General features: G+C 43.4%; 2 protein-coding genes across 7 annotated transcripts in view; both read right to left on the minus strand.

Annotated features, from left to right (window-relative positions):
• Positions 1 to 507: 507 nt before the first annotated feature.
• ZDHHC23 (zinc finger DHHC-type palmitoyltransferase 23) lies at positions 508 to 7929 on the minus strand. The gene is made up of 4 exons (XM_048293957.1): positions 7766 to 7929; positions 6834 to 7529; positions 5974 to 6141; positions 508 to 5181 (listed from the first exon to the last, which is right to left on the minus strand). The coding sequence occupies exons 1-4, from the start codon at positions 7870 to 7872 to the stop codon at positions 4914 to 4916; spliced, it is 1239 nt and encodes a 412-aa protein (XP_048149914.1). The 5' UTR covers positions 7873 to 7929; the 3' UTR covers positions 508 to 4913.
• A 1033-nt stretch (positions 7930 to 8962) lies between these two features.
• Positions 8963 to 27269, minus strand: part of GRAMD1C (GRAM domain containing 1C) — a 55155-nt gene continuing 36848 nt past the window's right edge. For 5 of the 6 annotated variants that reach the window (XM_048294866.1, XM_048294862.1, XM_048294861.1 and 2 more), the window contains 10 exons: positions 25327 to 25486; positions 18748 to 18894; positions 17836 to 17954; positions 16610 to 16752; positions 14907 to 15010; positions 14034 to 14213; positions 12525 to 12582; positions 11900 to 12010; positions 10963 to 11068; positions 8963 to 9183 (listed from right to left, as the gene is read on the minus strand). In XM_048294866.1, coding sequence (XP_048150823.1) covers positions 9106 to 9183; positions 10963 to 11068; positions 11900 to 12010; positions 12525 to 12582; positions 14034 to 14213; positions 14907 to 15010; positions 16610 to 16752; positions 17836 to 17954; positions 18748 to 18894; positions 25327 to 25486 — 1206 coding nt within the window. In that variant the 3' untranslated portion in view covers positions 8963 to 9105. The remainder of the gene's footprint in view (positions 9184 to 10962; positions 11069 to 11899; positions 12011 to 12524; positions 12583 to 14033; positions 14214 to 14906; positions 15011 to 16609; positions 16753 to 17835; positions 17955 to 18747; positions 18895 to 25326; positions 25487 to 27269) is intronic. The other variant, XM_048294863.1, reaches the window with a different exon arrangement.

Below are 27269 nucleotides of genomic sequence, written 5' to 3' on the forward strand. Positions count from 1 at the left end.
CTGTCCCAAGATACCAACAGGATTAAAGGCTACATCTCTTCCCACTATCTACAAGGAGAATATCCATGTCATTTCCAAATATGGCTTAGAAAAGGGTTTAAAGTAACAGATTGTTCTCTTTTGGGGTTCTGGGTGTATTATGTGGGCAGGTGCCAGTGGGAAAACAAGACACATGACAAACAGGCTAGGAACCTGCTCAGAGACCGATGATTGATTGATTGATAGGATGAAAGATCCCCATTCAAATTCCTACCATGAGGGAATATCCCTAGTTTCTAGGATGCTGAGAAACTGCCAGCAGGTCTGTTTTATCTCAATACCAACAAACCCACAGGTCAACTTTTGCAGAACTGGAAGAACATCTGTTTCCCAACTTTTCCTTAGACTGTTGGTCCCTTATTCCCAAGTCCAGCTGACAGCTGAACAGCCAGCCATGAGATGGTGGCAGCTTTTGGTCATTTGGCTTGCCTGCGTGTGTTGGCATAAATCAACAGGCCACTCCACAAATAATTTCCATTAATTTATTTTGATTCAGTTGATACCCATTTGTAAACACTGAATATGATGCAAAATGGACACAAACATATACACATCAGTCTCTTCAAAAAGGCTCACAAATATTTCACAAAGTTTCTTCCTAAAGCTCAGGTTTAAAAAAAACCCAACCAACCAAAAAACTTTCCAAGGTAGACAGTTCTTCCAGCGCCCATCACTCTTCACATTATCATTAGAGGAGTTCCATAAAGACAAGACCTTGGGAGGCTGAATTCCCACATTTCAGAAAGAACTTCACCTGTCTGCAGAAAGATTTTTGCTGCATGAACATCCTGGTAGTGGCAAAAAAAAAAAAAAAATCCTAGGTAACTAGAATTTTTCACTGAAAGGAATACAGGAAAACACATCCATAATCACACACGCTTCCTGCCCTAATGAGGCAATATACATTCATATAGGAGGAAAAAACCAAGCACATTATTAAGACATTAGGCAGTGAGGCAGTATCCATTTTATCTTCAGAAGAAATTTTACAGCAAATGGTTTCATTAAGACACTTGAAAGCAACCTACTTTGAAGGGGAAAAAAAGCACCATCATAGCATGAAGGCTGAAATGTGATTAGGAGTCACAAGCAGCACCAGCTCAGGCTCACCAGTGACTTTTGTCATTTGAGGACAAGTTAAATGGAGAAACAGTCGATGTGGGGACCTGTGACTCGCCTACAAAAAAGCACAATGAAGGAAGACACAGTTAAAGAGTGCCAAGCCACCACTTATAGGGTGTATCTAAAGGTGCACTGTTCCTACTACAGTGTTCCTACAGACGCCAAACAGTGGGGTGTTGGCATTTGGGCACGGAGGGTGTAACATTACAACACCAGCAATACCAGAAGCCTGGTCCCCTACAAGCTGCCTGGTCTGCAGATGTCCACATTATTTGTAAAACAACAAGTGCCTCTTAAAAGGTCATGGGTAAAGCAAGACAAACTAACTTCTGAGTCTGGGTGGAAAAACATCCGGGCTGGCTGTTACCAAAATCCTTCCCTGCTCTTGATCAGCTTTAAGTCCTCTTGTTATACAGAGGGAAGACTTTTCAAAAGCCAGCAGGGTACTGTTTTCTGCGCTGCCAGGCATACAGTTTTACAGGTGAGACACTGGTCCTTGCCTAAAGGCCACACACAACCCACAAGTCACATGCTGGCTGCTCCTACTGCTCCAACCCCCAGGCAGCATGGATCTAGGCAGCTACTAACATAGTGAGCCAGAGGACTGACTCTTAACGCTCTTAGATTTTAACATTTTTCTACCTGTATGGTCAGTACCAAGCTCAGCAGGAAATAACTCAGAAAAGAAACTGTTCCTGAGCACACCGGATCACAACAGTTTGCCCTTGCAATAACTGCAAAGGGAGCACTACCCTCCAAGAGTTCCCTGCTTATTCTCAGGGATGTTAAAAGGAGAGTTCCCAAGTATGCATCTGAAGGGATTGAAACTCTTCCGCCCATTTAGATGCCTTTTAAATATCCTGTTACTTTATGTTTCTCATCTCCCAAGGCATTCACAAAGCAAATCCTTTCAGGAAGAAGAGGTAAACAAATCCTGTTAAAGAAACAGTCACCACTGCTATGCAGATTACAGCCAACCTGAACTTCCTATTCACTGAGGAATCAGCACTGCATTTTCCTCCTAGAAAAATCCCATCCTTGCAACCCTTTAGTGCCCTGAATAGTTTTGGTTCCCACTGGAGCCAGTGCAAAAAATGAAATTTACTTCAGCACTTCACCCCCGCTATACTGGAGCATGCCTGACCAAGGTATGAAATGGTTACATTAGTCTCAGGTCTTTTGTTCCTAAGCTGCACTCCAAATTCCTCGCTGCCTGGGAGAACAGCCCTGAGAGAGTCTCGGTGTAAGCAGTTCAGATGAAACCTCCCAATCACTAAGAGCTCACTGAGAGACAAGGGACAAGGCTACACTGACAGGCTGCAAAGTAGAAACCAATCTCTGCCTGTGAGTGCAAGTGAGTACCACAGGGCCAACACTGCCAGCCCTGCGATCTGCTCTGCTTTCTCCCAGCCAGGAGTAGCAGGACTCTGAGAAATCACTTATCTCAAACCTGCAAAAGCTCCCAGAACTCGTTCAGCCCATGGGTGCATGATTGATTCCTGTGCATGCAACGCACAGGGACAAACAAATTGGCTGTCTCCACTGCAGGAGTTTGTTTAGCCCAGGAGGTCCTTCTGCCTCAATATTCCTCAGTGCCAGCAGGGTAAGATCTAAGAAGATCCCACTAGCCCACAGCATCCTTATCTCCAGGGTTGCCACGCTCCAGTTCATCTCAGCAGGCATCACAAAATACATATGTGCCTTGGAAACATTTACAGACAAATCAAGGGAAAGCAACTTTGTCTCAATTTCAACTCCTAGGATCAGGCTTCAAGCTCCAAACAGAGAGTCAAAAAGGAATGCTTTGCACAGTCCAGCTAAGTGCCTTTTTATTCACATTAGGATCAAGGAAGTGATCAGAACCTCTTAGGGTGCTTGGTTAGAGGGTAAGAAGCAAGAGAGCTGTCCCTTTACCTCCTTATAGAGAACTGTTCACAGGATGAAAAGAGGCAAGAGGAAATAAGGGAAATTCAGTAACTCTGTAACAGCCACATTCCAGGTGCAGCTGCTCCTCAGTTATCTGCTGGTTATAAAAAGTGCCACTCGAGGAAACCAAACAGTACAAAGAGGGACACAATCTTTACCTTAAAGTGGGACATGTAATGAAGAGCACTCACAACAAATTTGGCAGGGATCTCAAGGGACACCCCTGACCCTGCTTTCGTTTAGCACCATGCACCATCCATCCATTCTTCAAAGCTAATGCACAGCAGCACAATGAATGAGCATCACTTGCCCAACATCCCCCAGCTGCCTGCCACGCCCGTGCAGTCAGGGGCAGGCCTGACCTGTGCATGATGCACACATCTGAAATCACCATGGCTACGACAAAGCTCTGATCTCTGCTTTTTCACCTTAGGCCCAACCTGTAATTCTTGTGCCATGGTCCCCAGCTCTTCCAGCCAGACCCTCCCTATTACTGCAGGGCCAACAGCATACATAAAGGGTTTAAAACAAAAAGCAACAAAAAAAACCCACCCACGAAATCCAGAAACCACTGCCACCAAAACCTCGTCATTTTGGCTGAAGCTCAAGTCCAGGCCATAATACAGTTGCAGGCTGATGAGGAACAAATCGCATTCTTGCAGGCTCATTCACCTGCCACTACAGGTCGTCTATCCCAAAATCAGACACCTCCAACACATCCTCCACCTCTCCCTCCGTACCCTAAGGCTGATCTGTTCCTTGCCTTCTTGGCATGAGAAAACAGCTCTACAGTCAGGCAGCTCTACAACTGGGGTTGAGACAAGATCACTGTGCTGACAGCAACACAACTAACCAAGATGCTACCTACCAAACATGCTGCTAGCAGAATTGCCTACTCTCCCACAGATTCCCTTCTCCCACAGACAGAAGGAGAAGGTAATTTCCATAAAGCTACAGTAATACCAGATGGACAGCACTCTTGTTTTGCCCTCAGAGTTCACTGTTACTTCAAAACATTTCCTTACTTGGTGTATTTACCTGCTGTCATGTGTCACAACCCATAATCGGAGCAGAAACACTTTGAGGGAGATGAGCAAAGCCTTCAAACCAATACAGACCCAGCTTACAGAAAGAACAATGGGATCTCTTTTCACTCATTTAGACAAGGATGGAATAACAATTTCAGGGGTCAAGAGGTGAAGGGATCTACAAAGCCCTACAGGAATATAGCTCACAAAGGCACTTAATAGAAGCATGTACACAGCTGGATGGAATAAGAAAGTAAAAATAAATAAATAAATGCACCAGAGAGGAGAACGCTGCTCAGTGACTGCTTAGACAGTCTCTTTTAGCCAAAGAGCCTGGTTTCTGCAAGGGTCCATCTGTATCCAGAGTTCACTCTTCTGACATCTCCAAAATGCCACACGTAGGTACGAGCCAGGGATTCTTTAACCTTTGCAGGAACCAGTGCACTCCCTGAAGCCCGGCAGCCGGTTACTCCTGATGCCAGTGTTCACATCTAATGAAAACTCAAGTTCTCAAAACCTTGTGCTCTTCTTGCTGTTTCCCACAGTGGAAAATGGCAGCAGGCTCCTCCTCTCCCCATCTGCACATATGGCTTACTGTTTTCTGCATCCTATTGCTGGCTGACAGCATGTGAAGAACCATTCCACCTGGGAAAACCTCTGGTGTTGTCGGTGAGGGGATGGGCAGCCTACATGCCGACCACAAGGGAAGGTTGTGCAAGGAAGGAGTCCTGGAGGGAGGGGCGGCTCCCCTGCTAAACAAAGTCAGTGAACTACGACACATCTGCAGAAAGAGGGGTGTCACACAATGTCCTCAGCAGAGCGCTGTGGAGGAGAAGACCCCAGGCTCAGGAAGTGGCCCCAGTTGCACAGGAGTCCCCGGTTATACTGGCCAGTGTCTATCACTAAGCCGCCCAGCAGTCTGCGCCCGGTGTTGTCCCGCAGAGCCAGCCGAGCTTCCCTCTCAGTCACGTTGTAGCTGATGTTCAACAGCTGGATAAGGAGGATGTATCCCATGCCAGCTGTTACAATGGCACAGTACCATACACAGGTGAACAACAGAGCAGAGCTGGCAGAAGGGAAAAAGATGGGAAGGAAGCCATTTAGTACTGGAGCAGCTGCTACAAAGTGACTTTCCCTGGTAATCACTATCCTTTCAAATCCCTGTCTAACATCTGCCACAGTGATCTCACTTTGCTGCTTTCATCAGATAATCCTTAAAAGCTTTCTCAAAATTAAAGCTTCAGGGCTTACTTAATGAGAGTTTTTACTGCTACCAGAGCTACTCTTGCACATTGCTGTCACACAACCTAGCTCTTTACTCTTCCTGTTGTAAAGGTGCTCCGGCCTTATTTAAGGACCCCAGGATGCTCATACTCCACCGGGCATGAGATGGAGCAGAGGAAGGAAGAGTCACTTATGTACTAGCAGTACTCTGCCCATCTGTGGTAGTGCTGGTCTCTGAACTCGTGTCCAACAGCTCCCACCAGCCTCCCTGCCAGGCAGGGCATGTTCTAGGCAGATAACGTGGAGGACAGTCACTAGATAAATAGTGAGGAATAAGAGGGAGAGAGCACATGTGGATTCCAGGCTGTCAGACTGTTACCTGCATCTGAGGGCAAATGTATTTAAAAGTACATCTATATATAACACAGTAAGTACTTCAAATCCCAGCTCCTTCAACTTTCTCCAAGTCTCAGGCTGCCCACCTTGGCAAAAGCAGAGACATGTCTTTGTTTTCCAGGGTTTTTTAGGGAGCGCTTTGCATTCAGGTTTGACAGCCAGCAGAACAAGGAGCAGGAGCTAAGCTGCCTGAGCAAGGCTGCTCCCACCCCAGCTCTCTCCCAGACAGACATCTCACCTGTAGTTAGAATAGGCCCCGGGGCAGTAGAACAATGCCACAAAGGGAGTTCGGCCCCTACAGATGGTGTGCAGGGTCAAGGTAATCCCATACACAGAGGTGAGCATGAAGAACGAGAGTGCAAGGATGAAAGCTTGATGGTTGTGCTCCCCTACACAGCTGTTAATCCTCCAAAAGGAAAGAAGAGATTACTTGCTTAAAATAAGAAAATAAACTGTCTTCTATTTCTTCTCCCTCCCCCAGCTGTCAAAGAACCTGATTTCCATGGTGCTTCCATTCAACACAGGCTGAGAACTTTGAAATATATTCAAAGAAGGTCAATAACTTTATAAAGTTACAAATACAAGACAATAGATCTGTAGGGTAACAGCAGCAGACTGTTTGCCTCAAATTTTTAGCAAGGGTAGTATCCTTTACTGAGACACATTATACCCAAAAGGCAGCTTTGGGCTTCCTTGCCTCAGGAGACCACTAAAGCAACTTAACTGCAGGATTGCTAGTGCTCCACAGACCAAGTCTAATAAAGAAAAAGAAAAAACCAAATCCAAAACCCACACCAAAAAAAAAACCAACGCAAACTGATGAAAAAACAGGAGAGAAGTCAAGCCAGTTCTGAAGTATGCTGTAGAAGCTTTCAGCTCTCAGCTCAACCCACTTAGAATAAACAATTATTCCAACTGTTCTTTTAAAGGGTAAATACAAAGCTTTTTGTATTTAAAGAGTGTCATAAGGTCTTGCACACAGCAAAAACAACTCTATTTGCCAGTGACTGTAAAAAAAAGAAGCTAGCTTAAAAAAGTAGGGAACTTAGGAGAGAGAGAAAGAGAGAACACAGGGAGCCTCAGCAGTGCAAAACCTACCAGACACAGTGATGGTCCAGCCTCCTCACACACCTGCCACAAAGCCGGCAGTGCCCTGCTCGGGCTGGCCTGACCAGCTGGCATTTAGTGCACCAGTCCTTTTTCACACCTTCTGGCTGCCCAGCTGCCATCCTGCAATAACCTTTAGCTTCCCCATTCACAGCACGACTGCTGGCAGCACCTGAGATACCATGGAGCCCGCTGGAGCTCCCTCTAACACTCTTGCTGGCCAAACCCTGGTGCGATGGCTCCTCATTGCCTGCTGGGATGGGAAGATAGCCAGGGTCCTTCTTGGCTCGAGACAAGGCTGCAAGCATAAGAATTAACCCGCACGTGAGAGCGACCACTTGGGAATATTCCACGTGGCCCCGGGGAACCACCTCCCGGAGAAACACATAGTACATATATCCCAAGGAGAAGAGCCCCAGGCTCAAGAAGAAGAGAGTCCGCTCCTTCCTCCGGTGGGTGAGGTAGTAATACCACAGCACCACGACGGGCAGGGACGTCAGGATTATGAGCCCCAGCAGGAAGTGCAGGGCGGCAACGTGGAGGAAGACGGGCAGCAGGACGAGCGGCGGCACGAGGCTCACGTTGATCTTCACGGCCCCCGAGAACCACGGGACCCGCAGCCGGTCCGCGATGGTGTCGGCGATCCTCTCCAGCGCTCCCGGGGGCAGGGATTTGCACGTCAGCCACCTGTGAGCGGGGGGAGCACAGCGCCGGCTGGCACCGGGGCAGCCGCCCTCCCGCCGCCCTGCCCCTGCCCGCCCCGCTCCCGCCGCCTCCCCTTGCCCTCTCTCCCAACAAGTTTCTCGGGAAGCGGGACGCGGCTCCCCCGCCCTCAGAGCGGCAGCCCCATGGGGACGCCGCCGCCGGGAGGATGTCCCGCAGTCGGGCGACCCCCAGGGTGGCGGAGGTCGCAGCACCGGTACCTGTCGCAGCCGTCGTCCAGCTCCTCGCAGTCGCAGCAGCACGCCGCCAGGTGGTTGCGCTGGCCGCGCCGGTCCACGTATTCGCAGCAGCAGAGCGGCTCCTCCATCGCCGCCGCCCGCCCCGTCCCTCCCGCGGGGCCGGGAGCGGCTCCCGCCGCCGGCGCCGCCTCAGGTGCCCCGCGCGCGCCGCCGCCCCCGCCCCGCGGCCCCGCCCCCGCCGCGGCGCCCGCCCGCCATTGGCCGCGCGCGCCCCGAGGTGTGCGGGGGGCGGCGCCCCCGCCCGGACCGTCCACCTGACGGCGGCGCGCGCCAATGGGCGCGCGGGGGGCGGGGCCGCCGTCACGCGGGGGCACCTGTCTTAAAGGGACAGCGCAACAGGTGGCGGGCGCGGGGGGCGGCGCCGCGGGGCTCCCGCTACCCGGGGCTGGACACGCGGCCGGGAAAAGTCTCCCACCGTACACCTTGAACTCGACCCTGCGCCCCGCTTCCCGACGCCACACCCCCTGTTTGCACCGCTGCCTGACGGGCTGAGCACCGCCCCAGTCAGGGCTGCCCTCCAACCGCACCCCAGCCTCGAGGAAGGGGGCCCTTCCATTTTCTTGGATTTTTTTTTCTATATTCATCTTCTTTCCCTCAACCTGCTTAGAAAACGCTTGAAGCACATGAAAAGGTGTTTCATCATCAGTGGGCACACCACACTGAAGCACAGCCCTTGATGGAGGGAAAACACCGAGGGCTGAAATTTCTCTGGGAGAGCTAGAAACATATGGCAGAAGGCAGCCTGCCAAAGCTTGCAGTATGCAAGAGATATCAAACCTCTTCCTCTTAATTAATCTTAGGCATATTCATCTTAAGATGGTGACTTGTTTCACAAGGTCCCCATTGCTAAAAAAAGCCTATGAAGATCCTGTAGCTGTGAATCCAGTAACGTTTTTTCTCCAAAACACTCCTCGGTGACGGTCATTTTGTACATTGACATAAAAAGCTGCGATTTCATAGAGACAAGCCCAGTTCTCTGCTGAGGGTGTTTTTCACCCTCCAAAGTGTTCGGATCTGTTCACCAGCAGTACAACTGCCCTCGCTCACTCACCATTGGATGGATGCAAGAGCTCTGCGCTGTTTGGAAGTGAGCCTCCCCACGGTAGAGGGCTGGCAGGAGAGACAAGACTGCCAAGCTGTGGCAATGCAGAACCCGACTTACTTCTTCCACAAACCTTTATTCTGTGCAGCTTTTGAGCTAAACAGTAAAGAGTCCAGAGGAGACAGTTACAATCCCTACCCCACAAGTCCTCACACACACGTGTTCTTCAGACGTCTTGAATAAAAAGCTGGTGTGGCTATTAACTCTCAGTCTTGCTGCTCTGTGTCCTGTTCAAGTGGTCAAAGCTTCTTTGGAGCATGGAAAGGGAAATCTTCAGCTGTGAAGATACAATCATCCCCCCCCCACCAATTACTTAAGTCAGTCTCCTGTATGGTGAGCATTATCAGGAAAATAGTCTCCCTCCTCCTTTTCTTTTAAAGATTTCATGTGATTTCCTCCTCCCTGTTTCCATAAACAGTTGGCTTACTGTGCTCTCCTAACAGCTACACTCTGCAGAGTTTATAAATACTAACAGTCTAGGATGATAAAGTCTTAACACCTCACCAGACAACAGCACAAAAGATAAACCACCCAACTCATTTTTAGTCACAGATAATGTTCAGTGCAAATACTCCAAGGAACATGGCAGTAGAACATGAATTTTCTTTTAACACCTGGCCCTCCTAGTGCATTTTGGTGCACAAAGTGTGTTTAGATTATTGACAACCCTCAGAAAACACAAGGTAGCAAGCACTAAGATGTGTCAGGACTTCCAGACAAAAAGTGTTATTCTGGATGAAAAAGGTGGCTAAATTCTCACTTTTCTTTTTTACACTGTGTGTTCAAAAAGCACTTAACACTTCAGAATTAGGAATTGTTTGGATAGTAAGCAGAAAAAGTTAAAAGGGCATGGAAACCAGAAAACCTTCTCTCTAAAGTGAAGTTTCCAGCACTCAGGCTTTTTCAAGTTGTGATCAAAGTGGTTAATTAATAGATGAATAGCAGCTGTGTGTGCAGAGACACCTCTAAACAAGAAGTATAAAAAATGGCTTCTTTTTCTAACCTCCTTTAGTGTATGGAAGAAGAAAGAGCAAATGCTGGAGAAAGGTACATGTGAACTCCCCCTTCAGCTTTCCTAAACTAATAATTTATTCCATTGCATTTAGATTTAATAAAAGAAGTTAAAATCAGAACATTCATGAGTGGTAAGTAAAAACTAAAGCATCAATTTACTGTCCTTCAGTTACTGAGTTGAAATTTCAGCCTAGGGATTTTAGGGATTTAACGGTCATGGACTTCAGGATCAGAGACACAACAGTATTCAACAACTTTTTTTGTGTGTGTCTGTAGTATACAGGAGCCTGAAATTTTAAGTTACCGTGACAGAGGATTAACTTCTATGGAGCCTCTCAGAAAAATATGAGTCTGCAGAATTTATTTATTTTTCACTAGAGATTAGGTGGCCCCTTGATATCAATGCTAAGTGAAGCTCTTGCCAATATCTAGAAGAGTAGCAGGGAGCAAAAGCCAGGATAAAAATGAATGAAGAAACCCCAAAATAAGATGGGAAAAAAAACATCTTAGTATGAGTCTTCTTAGGAAAGGGAATCTGTTTTGAAATACTCCAGTCTTTGCTTTGTCATGATTCAGAACTGCATCAACACATCTCTTAAGCACTTGACAAGTTGAAGAAAATTGACATGCACACTTACATCTTAGTTAAGTAAAAAATCACAAACCAAACAAAAAAAACCCAACAAACAAACAAAAACCACAAACCCAAAAAAACTAAACCAAACAAAAAAAAAAAAAACCCAACAAACGTCCCCCCCAAAAAAAACAAAAAAAGCCCAACAACAACAAAAAACCCAAAAAAACCCAACCAAACAAAACCCAAACAAAAAACCCCAAACAAACAAAAAAAACCCTCCAAGAAACAAATTCAAAACCAAACCAACCCAAAACATCAGAAACATAAGCACTGCCTAGGGCAAAACCGATCAAGAAAACTTTATCTAGCATCAGACCACATCAAACAAAAGCTATGATAACACAAGGGAGAAAATTTGAGTTGTTGAGAAACAAGAACATCACCAGGAAAGAGTGTCAGACCTACCTGCTCAAGCATTTCAATTGAGTCTCTTAAAACTCCCTTCACATGTTTAACCTGTTCCTTATCATATTGAGGGATCTCCTCTTTTGACACCATTTCTGGGGATATGCTGAAAAAGATGGAGATTACATCAGAAACATGAAACAAGCACCTCCATGCCTTTATAAAAGCAACAGTTCTCTGCCACCATTGCTCTGCCATTGCTAAAAGCACCCTCTTACAAAAGCCACATAAAAAGCTGCCTGCAGTTGAATTTCAATGCCTGTTTTCTTGAAGCTAGTACCTCAGATCTTTGTAGACAACAGCCACCAAGAAAAAAAGTGTGCTGACATTACATTTACGATATAAGGCTCACACTTCAGGGAGCAAGATCCTTCTTATGAAGAAAGTTGCTCTAACCAGTTCTGAGATGGTCACTATGGAAGGTCCCTACACCTCTTCCAGTCTCAGCATCAGGATATGGTTTTTAACTTATTTGTTGATACTGTATTCAAGAGGAAGTACCATCTTTCTGTGTCTGAGTACAAAAGGCACATAACATGGAAGTTTTTGAAGGAGAAGAGATTTAGCAGGAGACTCACAGAAAGAAGCTAAAAAGCTAAATGAACCTTTAACATTCCATTTGAGAACATGCTGGTTCACACAGGATGAATACTTTGGTTCTGTGATCAGCACTATGATATTCACAGAAGATGAGTCACAGCAGGCTGATAAATGCAAACTAAGGTTAACATTTCTCCCAAAAAAGCTTGTCAAAGGAGAAATTTATTACTGCAAGATGCAGTCAGACATGTCACTGGATTTCAGCATAGACCACAGCAAGCCCCAGCCACTTCTGAAAACTTGCCACTGAATTTCATTATTTATAATTTATTTCCTTAGATCATATTTTCACATAAGCTGAAGAAGAAAGCAAGCAAAGATTGTGAATTCAACTTACTTCAAAGAGCTTTCTTCCTGAAGCTGGACGTGATAGAGGGACTGAGCTGCATGCTCTATCTTTGACAGTTTGAGGAACAGTGTTATATTCAGCAAGACCAAGAGCAGCAAACTGTAGAGAGAAGAGAAAAAACCCCCAGGTTTTGTAATAATTTCATTTGCAATGCTACAAACACAAGATCATGGCTAAAGACAGCTAAGGAAACAGAATCCTCCCAGAATCCTGGGAGAAAAAAGGTGTGGGGCAGCACTATACTGGAAATTAGTATCTATCTGAACAACTCTTAGCAGTTACCATTAAGCTGGGTAATAGCAAATAGAAATAACAACAGTATCTCTTCTTGGAACTTTTAAAATTAGGAATCTGTAAATTCTAGACTTTATTTTGTTAATAGGATCAGACCTAAGAAAAACGTGCAAGGTAACTAGTTTGGCAAGTCAGCATTTTCATTCTGCCTGTAATTTCCAAGTCAATCCATTCCCCTTTTATACCCACATGTTCCACTCAAATTAGGTTAAGATTTATCATGCTACATGCAATGTTAACATGCAAATGAGGAACAAATACAGATAAAGGTCAAGATGAGCTTAAGTCAAGCAACATTTTAATGCAAGTGAGTACTTACAAGACACTCATTACTACAATGATGGTGGTGGTCCTACTTACTGCATCTCTTTTCCTTCCTATAGGGCATGGAAGAGAAGGAGGTTAAAAAGTACTGAAGAACATTCCTAAAGGATGCGTGCAGATAGATATATGTCAGTGCCCAGCACTTCACACAGAACTGCTCAACAACTTCTGATGGAAAAAAATAACAGGTCATGTCGGTGCACATGACCACCTCCACCATTCACCAAGGCATTTTTGCAGTCATCTCTGAGAAGCTGGCTGAACAGTCAGGCTCTTCCATCAGAATTCCCCCTATCCCACTGTGCTGGGGAGAACAGAGTGCTGGGGCATGGTCACAGTAAAGCTGAATAGCCTGAGAGGGTTGCAGTCCATCCATTCCTAACGTGCATCCAGCACATGTGCTGCTAGTCACACACAGCAGAAACAGGCTGCAAAGTGGCTCTCTGCTGCTTGTTCTCCTGCTCACATTCATCTTTCTGACAACCAGTGTCAGTCACATTTTCCTGTAACTGGTCCCATCCTTACTGGCTTGGTTTATCTATTGTCCTGGAAACAGCCTTTCCAGAGGCCATCTGCTATTCATCAGGCAACAGGGATCAGACACTACTGAGGGACAGTGTGCATGTTCTCTCCAAACTGAGCACCTATCACCGTGGGCAGGCTGATCTTCAAAAATAATTCCAGTTTTGCACATCCTGCCCTGGACAAAGGACATACATAAAAGTTGTAGTGTACCCTGAGAGACACGCTCATCTGAAAAGGGGGAGCAGCAGTAGCAAAATTAAGTAATTAGGAAGCAATTTCAGATAGGTAAAGAGTCCTTCACACACACTGCTGATCCAAATATTCTCTCAAAGGTGTACTCAGTGTTGTCTCCCCCTTAAGGGAAGTGCACTTGCTCCTACTTCATTGTTTACAATTCAATTTTTGTCATGGAATCCACCACTCCCCAGTGCCCAAGTCTGTCGTGCCTAAGGGCAGGGGAACTGCAAGAAATGCTTAAGTGACCCAGAAATTACAGAAGCATATGGGAAACAGACTTCTTAACATTAAAAATAAATAACCAAAACTGAGATGACAGGGCCAAGAGGCAAGTGGCAAAGTTTAATCAACTTGTGACCTGTGTGTGCAGTTATTTGAAGAAAAAAAGCAATTTTTCAGAAATGTTACAAGAATCAGGTTAATTTTTTTTTCCTGATCCAAACTCATTTTCAATCCTTTGCAGATACAGAACAGCATTTTAGATTTTGATTGATTTTTGTCTTAAAACTGAAGGTGATATTAGGCTTGATTTCATTAGATACTCATGATAGGAAGTAACCATGCATACTCCAAATCTACTTGATGCAAGCTTGAAGAAGCCTGAACTTATTAAAGCATTTGCTGTCACACCAATTACATCAAGACAACAGTAATATATACACATGCTACTCTTGCACTATTTTAAGAGTTATGCTTTCTTGAACACACCTTTTGGAAAGCACTTGGTATGAAAAATTCCTACCTATTAAGCTGCCCTGGGACTCTACTCCCATGTCACCAGAGGAATGTTGGGAAGAACGTTTGGGAAGTGATTCTGCCAAACCCCGGTGTAAAGTGCGTCGCCTCCGTCTCAGAGCAAGTAATTTCCCAGAGTCTTCTATGGACTGATTAATTGCATATTCCTCCATTAGGAGATCTGATTCTGCAGTGGAAAGAATAAGGTTACTGAAGAAATCTGGAAAGCTGAACAGCTTAACACTGAAGACAAATTGTGAGATATGCAGGATGGCAGCGAGAGGAACAAGCACACCTTCCAGTACATGAACTTAAAGCAGCTAATTGGCAAAGTACACCCTGACCTCCACCCCAGTTCTATTTGCTAGAGGCACTTGCAACACTCAGCAGAGGTGGTGCACACTCAGCCCAGGCAGGATTGTTCAATGCTATGCCAGACAGCAGTTGGAAGAGCACTGCAAGACACTGTTAGACTGAGACTAGGAATTGTGTCAGACTGAGAGCCTGCAGCCGTGGCTGGCCAGGCTGTGAACAGACACTCATGGAGCCTGCCAAGTGCCACTGCTTCTCTTCTCAAATGCACAATCAAGGAAATTCTTAGAGATAAGCACATGCATAATACATGCTTTCCTGCTGCTCCTCGTGTTTCCTTCTGAAAGCAATTATGACCAGGTATACAAAAGCCCCTTGTTAGCCAAAAGGTTTCTTCCATACCCTGCAACTGGCAGATACATTGATGACAGGAAGTTCTGTCTTTCAAGACTGCTTAGGCGTTGCCTTTTTTCCAAGCCTTTCTTCAAGGAGCCAGGTTTGACAGCCACAAAAACATACATAGCAAAAGTAGCCTCCTTACTCCAGCACAAAGAAGAAAATGTCTCACCAAGTTGTTTGAAGTTTTCCTGTATTCCTCCCCAAGTATTCTTCTCGATTACAGACTTGACAAGACCCCAAGGCTGTTTTTTGTACTTCACTTCTGCAGAAACCCTAGCAAACAGAATGCAATAATGAAAGAGTGCTCTTCTAGGCGGCACCGTGATAGCAGAAATCTCTTATCAGAAGCAAGCCTCCAGCTTATGTCTAAAATCTGAAATACCAACTGGAACTGCCATTGCTCTCCAGCTGGGCAGCACTTTCACTGAAGAAAGGCAAGAGACAGTAGCAAAGACAACATCTCCAGCTAAAGCCTCAAAATCTGAATGTCCAAATTATGGGAAACATTTTGAAATGTTTCCTTCAGACTCAGACTAGAAGACGATTTCTACCCTCTGATGCATTCTCATTTTAACACACATTTAAAATAGGATTCAGGCTTCCAGATAATAAACCCCTGATTTTTACTTTGTATATGTACACATGATATATTACATGGGCACTACAAGGTGCAGAAGGTGAAATTCTTTATCACCACTCGTACATCAAGTGCTCACACCCTACTCTGAGAAATTAAAATCTGTCTTTCTGTGAGCATGACAGAGGGGAAAATGACAGTCCTACCTTGCATTCCTCAGGTCAAGCTAATCAATAACGCTTCCAGAAAAAAAATGAATTGACTAGAATCCTTCAGAGGAATGCTTCTAACAGCTGAGTGAATCCCAAAGGATTATTATAAAGGATTTTAAGGATATAAGGATATTAAAAAGGATTTTGTCCTTTATAAAGGACAAAAGCATAGCCTGTGATTTCAGTCAAGAACACTGACTATCCTAGAATATACTTTCTTCAACTTTTTAAGTAAGCTTCCAAATCAATGTAAGCCCACTGTGTTTCCAGTCTAACACAGTAACTCCTTTCAAATGGAGTTTCTGAGCCACTTTAAGCACAGTTTAGTAAGGCCAGCTGTGACATCACCATGTACCTTCTGTTCTATACATGATGTTAATACCTAGGTTTTTACTCTTTACCCTAGGGTTGTCGTGCATCTCAGAATAAACAAGTCTAGGTCTCAAAGAATAACAGTGATTCACTCCAAAAAAATCCAAAGCAGTCTTTCAAGGACCTTTCTTCCCTTCTCCTCCCAGTAGAGTTTGCAGTAGTTTTATAGCCTGAGATAAACCAGAATAGAATCCAGGCTTGCTAACCTTTCCTGAGTACTGATTAAGTTTGAGATAAAAACTCTCACTAAAGACAGCACCACTTCCAATGTTTTCAACAAATGGGAGAGGAACTTCCATATCTAGGCAGAGTTCACTTGAGCACCTCCTTGCAAAATTAAGTACATTCTATCTCCCCCGCACATTCCTGTGAAACCATTCTCCTCTGCAGGCCTTTAGCAAGGATGTCTGGGAAACCTTGTAATAAAACATCTCAATTTTTTCCAATTTATCCCACTCACACAGCTGCACTTGAAAACACGAGGCTGGTCAGGACCCAAATTGGTATTGGAGATGAGTTCTGTACCTCAGAGTCACCATCTCAGTCAGTTTCTCACTGCATTAATGAGATCCAAGCACAGCATACATGTGACCAAGCTTATTTTCCAGAAGAGAACCCAACGTTTCCTATGCTGCTGGCAGATCTTTTACTAATCATCAGAACATCCCTGCCTTGGCTTCTGCCCTCCTCCCGTGGACCACCCAGGCTCACCGTAACCGGCACTTGTGACTGGATGTGCGACTGATACAGTATCTGTTCACAGTGTAGAAATAATCATGGTAAGGGACGTCATGTGTCAGGACCTCAGCATCCACCTGGTAAGACTGACCTTTCTGACTCTGCTTATGCAGGATCTATCATAAAAGAAAATAAAAATAAGAAGGTATATTCATGGTACATAAATTCCCTCCACCCCCTTTCAGCCTGAGTTCCTTAGGCTGGATTAACCAACTCCAAGTGAACTCAAGGAGAGAGAAAGCCTGAAGAATCACTATAGAAACCAGGTAAGAATGTTAACCATAGGTGGGGTGGGAAAAGAGAAGATGCCTCCTGCTAGAGCCAACACTGGCAGCAGCAGTACTTCCCCACTGCCACTTCAAGTACCAGATGTAAGGCTGGCCACTGCCTCATGACCACAGCTCTTCTTTGAGACCTTTCCCAAAGCAGAATAACAAAAAGGGTTGAGATTGGAAGGCACCTCTGGTGCTCGTCTTTTCCAAGAACTAAGGCAGGACTATCTGCCCATGCCCAGGGGGCTTTCCAATATCTCCAAGGAAGGAGATGCCACAATCTCTATGGACAACCTGCTCTGCTGCTCAGTCACCCTCACAGTGAAGAAGTGTTTCCTGATGTTCAGAAGGAATTATCTGTGTTGCAGTTTGTGCCCATCACCTCTGGTCCCATTGCTGGGCACCACTGAAATGTGTGGCCTTTGATGGTGAAGGCCTGACTCAATTTTTTGCACCCTCCCTTCAGATACTTCTATAAATTTTAAGATGCCCCTGAGCCTTCTCTTTTCCAGGGCTAAACATTCCCAGCTATCAGCCATTTCTCAGATGAGATGCTCCAGTCCCTTCATCATCTTAGTGGCCCTTTGTCAGGCTCTTCACATCTCATACTGGGGAGCCCAGAAGTGGATACTGAAAGCCTTTAATTGCACCTTTTCACCCCCCAATTCCTAAGAGATAATAATACTTTTCCCTGCAAGTTTTATGGAGTTTACAGCCATCTGTAAAGGTAGAAAACCTCTCTCATTTAATAAGCATTGGCTCAGTAATGGTGAGAGAGACAGCAAGCCACCCTTAGAGGTGCTCTGTTTAAACTGCAGAGTCACATTCAGTTCACTGAACTTTAATCCCAGTCAGAACTCAGACCACAGAGCTGACCTCTCCCTTGCCTTAAAGGGCACCAGACAGACACACACATGCACACAGTACCTGCTTTTCAGTTGCAGTTGTGAACTTCCCACAGAGTGGATTGTTAATCGTGACAGTGTACGTCAAAGTCCTCAACTGATTGCCATTGGAGTCTCTATTCCAAGGGGTTGATACAGCATCTAGATGAGAAGTGATGCAAAATCTCACATAAAAATTACCTAAAGGGCATTATCTCTGCCCTATTGTGTCTTAAGAGTTTGAGAACAGCAATAGGGGGAAAGACAGAAAACTGATTCCAAATAGTTGTGAGGTTTTTCCAGGAAAGGGAAAACTGTAGTGTGCTAATGAACAAAGGTGAAGCTCTGAATAGCTGAACCTGAATCTACTGAAAGAGATTTGAGGGTGGAGAAAAGAAGAAGCAATTAAATGAAAATATGTCATTTCCCATTTGCTTGAAGTTGAATAGATTCACTTAGCATTATCAAAAGCTTTTGCCACTTTGCCTTCCAAGCTGACACTGAATAAATATTACCCTTTTTAACTTAATTTTCTGTTCTTACTGTCTCAGTGAATAAAATTTACTCATCCAGAAAATTAAAGCCTGTGAGTACCGTTTAGGAGGATGCAATGATTTTTGCCTGTGTGCCAGCCGTACAATTTTCACTATTTCTGGGACACAATGTAATCAGAAATACCCCACAGAATGCATCAACTTAATAACCTACTCAAAATTCAGGCATTAAGGTGCAGGTCTGTGGTGCACTGAAATGAGGCTTTTACTCCAAAATGTACATATCTAGGGAAACAACAGTCTAGCTTTAAATATCTTTTCTCGTAGTGAAACTTTAAAGCTTAAAAATTCTTTTAAAGCAAAGGAGAAACTTAAAATTCAACTTAGCCCTATTTAGCAATTCTCAGAGGTAAAAATTTTCAGGGTAGCTTATAACATACACAGAAAGAAGAGTTTATTACCTACTATACTCCTGGAATTAAGAAACCTCTGCATGAAGTGAGAATTGGTAAAAAGGATTTCAAACATCTTGTCTGCAGTGATGTGGAAAACTCTGTTTATAAAAAGCCTCCCATAGATATCATTGTCAGAGACAGTCTCCTTCACTGCTAAGAGAGACAGAGAGATCAGGTTAAGAACAGTATTATGAAGAACCTTTCTAGCATTCTAAGCTTTATTACATCTTAAATCCTTCCCAAGCTTGCATCAGCCTTTGTTTCTCGCTCTCAGAAACCAAGTAATTATAGCAGCAAATGATTTGGTAGGTAGGTTGCCTTCAGGAACAAGTCCAGAGCTGATTTTCAAGTATACACAACTACCACCATTTCCCTGTGCAAATTGATAAATTAACAACAAAAGGTCCCATCTCTTTAGTTTTGCCTTCAGTATTTTACTAATTCTACAAGAAATATTGGGGAAAGACAAAGTTAGCATAATTTTCATTAACATGTGTCTCTATTGTACAAAAGAGAAGCAAGGACAGTAAAACCATAACAGTTTTCTTCTTAATTGCGGCTAGTTTCAGAATTCTGCTTTTAACATTTATAATACTGGTAGTGTCCACAGTCTAAGGGACCAGGTAGACTCCCAAGCAGTTCTTCAAACTGTTTTTCCCTCCATACATATTGAACAGGAACACAAGAGATACCCTGCTCCATTTTGCAGTCCCCAAAAATGCACTAAGAGGCTCAAATGCCACCACCTATTTCAAAGCCACCGAGCACCCCAGTGGCATTCTGTGGCTGCAGCACTGATCTTTGCTATTTCTTCGTCCTGGTGGTTGCTGGCATGACTCAGCTTTGTGGTTGTCTCAGCCACGCTTGCAAGAGATAAGGGATAGAATTATAATCCTGGAGGGCAAGCAGTTTCCTATGCCAACCCTGACTCAATCTGCTTATGCTTTAGAAACAAGCCAATCCTAAACTGTAATTACCAACAAGACAAACAAGCCCCTCCCCCACATCACTGAAATGAAACAAGAAGCCCAAAAGCGAATCTTCAGGATGGCCAACCTTTCAACTGATACAAACGAATGCTCGGGGCTAGGAAAGGTCAGTGCCAGCCACTAATGCAAAGGCAGCCTGAATATCACAGTGTAGTTCACAAGCTGCCTACAAGCTAAGGTTACAGCACTTAAAACATTGCTGCTTGGTAGCAGTCAGTATCAATAAAGGCAAATGCAGCAGCTAAACAACCACAGCAGTCCCCAACAAAACCCAGTTCTGACTGAGCAGACTTCCTCTAATGCTGCTCCTAGCCTGCTTGAAGCCTGTTAGAACATCTGCCTCCAAAAAAGCTCTCCTTGATCTCATCAGGCTTCAATGTAGGACCCCAAAAGTGAAGCGTGAGTGCTGTATTTTTGTGCTTGCACAAGAGATTGACTTCCTTCCTGTGCTATGTTCTGCTTATGCAATTGTAATTCCACACAATTATGAGATGGGACAGAAAGCAAATACACAATTCAAGAGGTCTATTTAACCAGTCAATACACAGTCATCACATGTAGAATACAAATTCTGCTGTGCTGAAACATTCTGCAGGAAGCCAGAAATCAGCCTGAGCTTTCCACTCCCAGCTGAACCTAACTCTAACAAAAGGCAGGCCAAGTGAACTGTAAGTTTGACCTCACTTAACAAGACCTCAACACTACAGATCTCTCCTTTCAGAGTGCACTTCCCACATCCTCTCTTTTGCTAAGAGACAGGAAGTTTCAGATACTGCTGCTGACATCCCCTCTGCCTACTGTGCATCAGCTGGCATAGAATCAGAGAGCAGGCAATTCAAACCTAGTTACTGTGGTTGAGTGTCACTCAGCTGGATGTTGACATGCCCAAGGAACCTACTACCACTTAAAAAAAAAAAAAAAAAATAAAGAGCCAGACACATGATCAAGCCACCAGATAAGCATCAGATCAGCTTTGTCAGCTATTTGTATACGTCTTAGCAAATACAAGATAACACAAGCTACCTCTGCCCCAGTGAGCCTGAGCTAAACAACACAACTTCGTGTTCACCTGAAACGCCTGAGGACAGCCACTATTTTTCTGCTGATGCAAGGTAATTTGGTAAGCCAGAGCAACTTATGATATGCATGAAGCCCATGCATTTTTACCTTAAGGTGCAGATCTTGCCACCAAGCTGTATTACTCCGAGTCTGTCCTCTTTCTAGTGAGTCTGAAGAAAGAGCACCCACAGGTCTATACAAAATTTCCTGTAAGTTAATTTACCTACACTATCTCTATACAGTCATGTCTCTAATAAGGAACAGTCAATAAAGTGCCAAGTGCATGAGAATCTATTGAAAAATACGTTTTTACTTACAATCCTTCTTAGCTCTTGAAAGAAACAAAGTTTTGGGTTTTTTTAATGCTATTAGCACATAAAGCAATAACTTTTAGGAAATTCAAGCTAAAACTAGGTTTATATATCAGGCCCATCAGCTACTTTAGATGCTAGGATTCAAACAGCTGTTCTCCAGAAAAACTGGAAACCTTTTGGACAATGAGTCTGGAAGGTGCATGTATGCATAAATTGTGTTGCGAGTTCCACATCTGTGGAAGCAAGTACCTTCCAAGTTCTCAAAACATATCCATAGAAATCCTAAATGAAGCAGCGAGCACAAAAAGTAACACAGCAATGAGTTAGGGTACACTTTTGTACACTTGCAGTTTGAACAGAACAGGCAGCTTTAACCACTTATCTCTCTACAAATGAAGATGCATGTTTGTCTACTGTTGTGTTTGTTTTAACTCACACAGCTAAACTTCTATCTGCCTTTATTTTTCACAACAGTAGGGCAACATGAAGCATTTTACCTAAGATTGGCTTGGAATGCTCTTTATTAACAGAATGTTATGTGCAAATACAGAGATATCAGTCTAACTCCTTCACTTTCAGTGCTGTTCTAACCCCTCAGCAGCATACTATTATCACACTAACTCTCTTAGCCTGAATACATTTATAGCTGAATTGGAGCTGTCTGCTAAAAGAACATGAGATCATTCTGATTTTAGGTAAGGACCCTGAGGGACCCAAAAACACAGAAGTAAACATATTACCCAGAGTGTCCTGATTCAGCCTAATGACAGCAGGTCTATTCCCTCCCCCACTATTGCCTTGCACTTCATAAGGTCATTTCATCACTGCAAAGCAAGCTGTGAAATAATGTTTGAATATAATACCATTATGCAGCAGTGATGGCAGAGGTTTAAAGACATCTGCAGCGCAAAAAAAGAGACAGAAAAGGGCGGGGGGGGGGAAGCAGTAAGAAAAACATTGTTATTAAAATTCTCATCCACAACCAACAGCAAGAAGTAAAACACACCACAACCAAATTAAGAAAGCTGAACTGATACAAGCAGAGACTATCAAACAAATTAATAAGAAGGTTTATTTTTCCACTCCACTGAGTTGGGGGAGGATCAGATTTTAAAAAAGTATGTACGCAAATCTTGGCACCATTGAACATTTCTATACCGCTGGGGATGGGGAAAAAATTACACGCTGCATGAAAGATATGTAGGTAGGAGCCTTTAACCAGATACACCAGAAATCAAGTGAATAAAACCAATTCCTAGAAGTGAACATGTTCCAGACATCATCTATTTAAAGATTGTATCAGCAGTATTAACCATTTTCAGACACCTCCCCTATACTTTAAACATTAAGTACAGAATTAACTTGGGGAGCTACTGAGTGAGTATTGTCACAATGCTAACCCTTTCCAGTTCACAAGATAAAGAATCCCTACAACCTTTTGCCTTCAAGTGACTCAAACAAATATCCTCCAAAATCCAAAGTAAATAAATTTTTTTTTTCCAACAAAATACATCCTTTCAGTATTTTGATTAAAATTCCAACAAGATAACAGGGCTACTCTTCCTTACATACACCATATACCCAAAATTTCATATTGAGGTGGGGAGGGGGACAACTAACACAGGGCTGAACCTAATTTCAACTATCCTGTATTTCAAACACCATATGCCCTATATACCACTATCTGCAAGCAAAGTCAAGCCTCTGCTGTGCCCATCTTACAGCACCACAGTATAGGCAGTTATGCTCTCCTGCAGATCACACATTTAAGGTGGGTATTAGTACACACAGAAACAACACAGTAAGTCTGTCACGTTACACAAGGACAGCAGAAACGTATGATCTCCCTGCATACAGTAAAGCCTTCTAGCAGAAAAGACTGTTTTTCCAATATCCTGCTTCCCCTTCTTAATTTGATTTATTTCATGCTGCTGGACACAGTCATTGAAAACAAAGAAACAAACTACCCTATATACTAAAGAGTCATTTGAGGAAATTAAAAGATCTCGTGGCCCTGTGTTGCAAATATGTATTCTATGTTTGAACTAAAACCTGTTTTCTGAAATTCAGAATTAAGGCCACAGATATTAACGTTTAGCTTAGCCAAAAGTTTGTCATGGCTCAGGATTTATCCTCTATTTATAAATCTGGACAAAAACACCAAGAGGCAGGTCAACAGGCCAGTGGTGGACAGTGGGATGCAGACCCCCCCATCCCCAAGGTGAGAACTGCTTAGGACAAGGGAATTAATCTTGTGAAGAACCAGAGTCTTGAGCTTGCCCCTCACCTTATTTGCCAGGACACCTCCATGGGCAGCCTGAGTATGAGCCAGAGGACACAAGAGAAATTAATCGCATGGGTAAACCTTTGCCATGTAGGAAAGCTAGTTTCATTTGCGTGAAGGAATTCACCTTGTAAGAGTGTGGGGCAACTGCAACAGAAAACAGACAGAGAAACAGAAGAAAGACATTCTAAGCATAAAGATTCTGACAGAAAAGATTAATGTCATGAGTCTAGAAAATCCTGCTCTGAATAAAAAAAGACTAGTCTTGGGGAAGGGAAGAGAAATAAAAGCAGCATGAAGTCAGTTGTCTTTTTATTAAAGAGACATCTCCAGTTTATTCTACATCACTAATGCAGGCATGACAGGGAATATTTACTGCTATGATTTAGGCAACTAGTAGCAGGAAAGACAACAGGACTACTTTTTAATCAGTTACACTGGAGACCTTTGCCATAAAAACTAAAATCCAGAGAAAGAAGAGAGATGTGGTAATAGGAAGATAGGAAAGCTGCAAAATATCTAAAACATCCAAAGACCAAAACTTTCTGCTGCTCTAAAAGATACACCTTTGGAAGAGTAAATTAATTTGTCAAGCTTGTTATGTGTGTAGGAGCATGGCATAAACAACAGCCTGTTCAAGTACGTATACTCACAAAAATGGTAATGTCTGACATGCATTGAGTTGAATCTGAACTCAAGCCAACACAAAAGCACTGTGGGGGAGCAAAAGCAAAGTTTATTGAATATAAAGTATATCCCCAGGCAAAAAGCACAACTTGAAGGCAGCCAATTCAAACTGCAACTCTGAAAACTTTCCTGGACACCTCAATGATCCCCACATAATGTCACCTGCAAACAACTTCAGTTGTCAACTCTGAAATGACAAGATATAAAATTTCTCAGTGAGATTAAGAACTGGCCTCAATCAACTGAACTGTTCTATTCCTTGCCAACAAGTGATGAAGTAAGTTCTCTTTGCACATGAAAGAAATACACAGCTGCTACTGAGCACAGTACTACTGTTGGGCTTTTTGTCTTTCATTTGCTCACCACCATATAACCTTGGAACCAATGCAGGTTGTGCACACTTTGCTTTAAAGGCATTTACAGAATCAAAGATTCAGATATTACAGAACATCCACCAAAGTTCAATGAGCTGCCCCAACAACTACAGCCCTTTGGCACAGAAAACTTCCCCAGGGTAAGTGAAAAGCTCACCACAGAAAGTAAGAACTTGTCAGGGGCTACTGTGGGACCACAGGACAAGCACCCACAGACCTCAGCACAAGTTTATCCTCCAGGTATCCAAGTTTCTTCTATCTTATATTGGGTAATGAGTTATGAGGTTGGTACATTAGGATCCATTAAGATTATGTTTGCACAGAGAGTGTAATCTGTTGCAAGATATCTATGAAGGTTTTTCATCTTCAGATCAGATTCAGAATATGCACAATACTCTCCTGAAAGCTGGGAGTTATCTTCCCTGGGCTTTCAGTAAGTTCCTCAGCTTACACCATCAATAACAATGAAGCCCATAAGCCTTAAGAACATAGGAGTGTAAAGAAGGGGGAGTTGGGGGAATCTTTCAGGAACTTAAAAACAGTCTGAAATGTTTTCCCTCAGTTTCCAAGAAATGCAAAGGATGGAAAGAGACATCTTTGAAATTAACACCACCCCACTGTGAAGAAACTTTCTTTAGTTTCAGCTGTTAGCAACTCTCTACACACCAAAAGAGAAAAACCACAATTTATTTTCATTCTAAACACCCAACAACTTTTTTCCCCCAGAAACTAAGATAAAAAACCTTTTTGTTGCAATTCTGTGAAACAAATAAGCAAGCAAGTTTCATAAGATCAGGAAGTTCTCTAACTTTCTCCACAAGTGAGACAGAACACCAAAGTCATGTTGTTTTACAGATCCCAGCTGTTAAGAGATTTACCTTCTTCACTATCTGAGGCACTGCTCTTCTCTGAAAGATTTTCATTCTCATTAAGGTCTAAGGATTTTTCTAAAGACCTGCTCCTAACTAGCTTAGCAGGTTTTCTTTCTGAAGATAGAAGAGGGTTCTTTATTTGTTTCTCACTTGGGGACTCCTCCACCTGAAACAACCAAGAAAAAAAAAAAATATCAGTAATCAGAGATCATTAAAAAACAAAAAAAAACAAAACAAAAAAACCAACCCAAAGAGAAAGTTACTTTAAAAAAGACAGCCATACAAAGAAAGCCACAAGTTCTATCTACTCAATTACCACACAGACAAGCACTAATTTCTCCCTTGTTCCTCTACCCCAGACAACCTCTCTTTCCTTTATTTAAATATTTTACTAAACCCCAGTAACAAGGAGCAGACTTGTTTCTTGTTTATGCACTGTTGGTACAAAGAGCTGCCTTACACAGGACTGTCCCCTTGCACCACTCTGCACAGTTTCGGCCCCTTCCCTGCTTCAACATTAGCATTTATAAATTCATTAACCTAACACAGATTTGCTTGGTATTCATCAGGTTAGTTTTTTCCTAATGGCTTAAGCAAGGGTCCAACAACCCAGAGGGGAAGCACAATGAAACAGGTAGGGCCTTCCTCTTTCAGCAAGACTAAATTATCCCAATTATGTATTTGAAAAGTTCTTATTTTGTAGGACTCCATCACTCTTTGAAAAAAAGAAATTTAAAATACTGTCTAGAGCCATCCTACCTATAAAATGTTGCTTCTCAGAAACAAAGCAATGGAGTATCATTTACCATCTCCAGTATATAAGCAGAACATCAATCACTTAATCAATGATGCAGCTCTTAACCTTAAACAAGAACTGTCAGCTAAGCACATATACCACTGCACACTTAAAGAAGTAAATCTCCAAGGAAACTGTATGGACAAAGTTCATATATCTCAAAATGCCACCCAAAAAGCTTCTCATCAGTTTTCACTCTAAACCTCTCCTCAAGGCCCCACCGCTGCCAGTGGAACACCTGGAATCAAGAGCAGTACAGCCCCCAGAAGAGCACTGCATGGGCCATAGTAAACATGATCAGGGCTCCTCAACTGAGTTGTTCTGATTCATCTGCAAAAGCATCTTCCCCAAAGATTATTCAGCAGTGACTCAAGAAAGCAAGAGCATCTGGTGCTTGAACAGTCATCATGTACTTCCTGTACTTCTTGGGTTTTTTTCGAAATAAAAACCTGTTACTTTTTTTGTGCAAGCAAGGGCCATTAGGAGGAGGTAGGTGGCTGGAAAATAGAGACAGGCATCAATCTGACTGCAGTATAAGCAGACAAAAATACTCCTTCAAGATCAAAAAATTAAAAAGGAAGACTGAATCAGAAAAACAGATCAGTTAACAAATGGTCCTACTGAGAGGAGCTGCCATGTAAGTTATACTCAGTCCCACAACAGGATCTAGACAGAACCAATATTAAATGTCAAAATACTCTACCAATACAAATGGAAGTCAAAAAGGAGCTAGTTGTGATAGAACTGCCTAAAAATTGACACACTGATCCAGCACAAACCCAAGGAACTCTCACAGTATTTTGACAACAATTAGGGATCTACTGAATATATGGAGCTCCCACCAGCAGCATAAGAGCAGCCCATTATGCCATGAGCAGAGCAGGAAAGTCAGGCTCAAGTCAGAAGACAAAAGCAACAGCTTCTAGAAAAAAAAAATTTTCATGATGTCATGGAAGAAGAGATTCAAGCTGGGGCTCCCGGAATAACTGATAGTTTAACACAGATTTCATGGGGGTTTGGGTTGGTTTGCATTTGTTTGGGTTGTTTTCACACTAAAAAGAGTAAAGATTTTAAGATCTATCAGCTGAAATTAAAGATTAATAATTTCTTCCCTATTGTACATTTATCTCCCGAGCTAGTCCAGTATTGCTAA

The sequence above is a fragment of the Corvus hawaiiensis genome, chromosome 2 (genome assembly GCF_020740725.1).
Source record: "Corvus hawaiiensis isolate bCorHaw1 chromosome 2, bCorHaw1.pri.cur, whole genome shotgun sequence".
Lineage (NCBI taxonomy): Eukaryota > Metazoa > Chordata > Aves > Passeriformes > Corvidae > Corvus > Corvus hawaiiensis.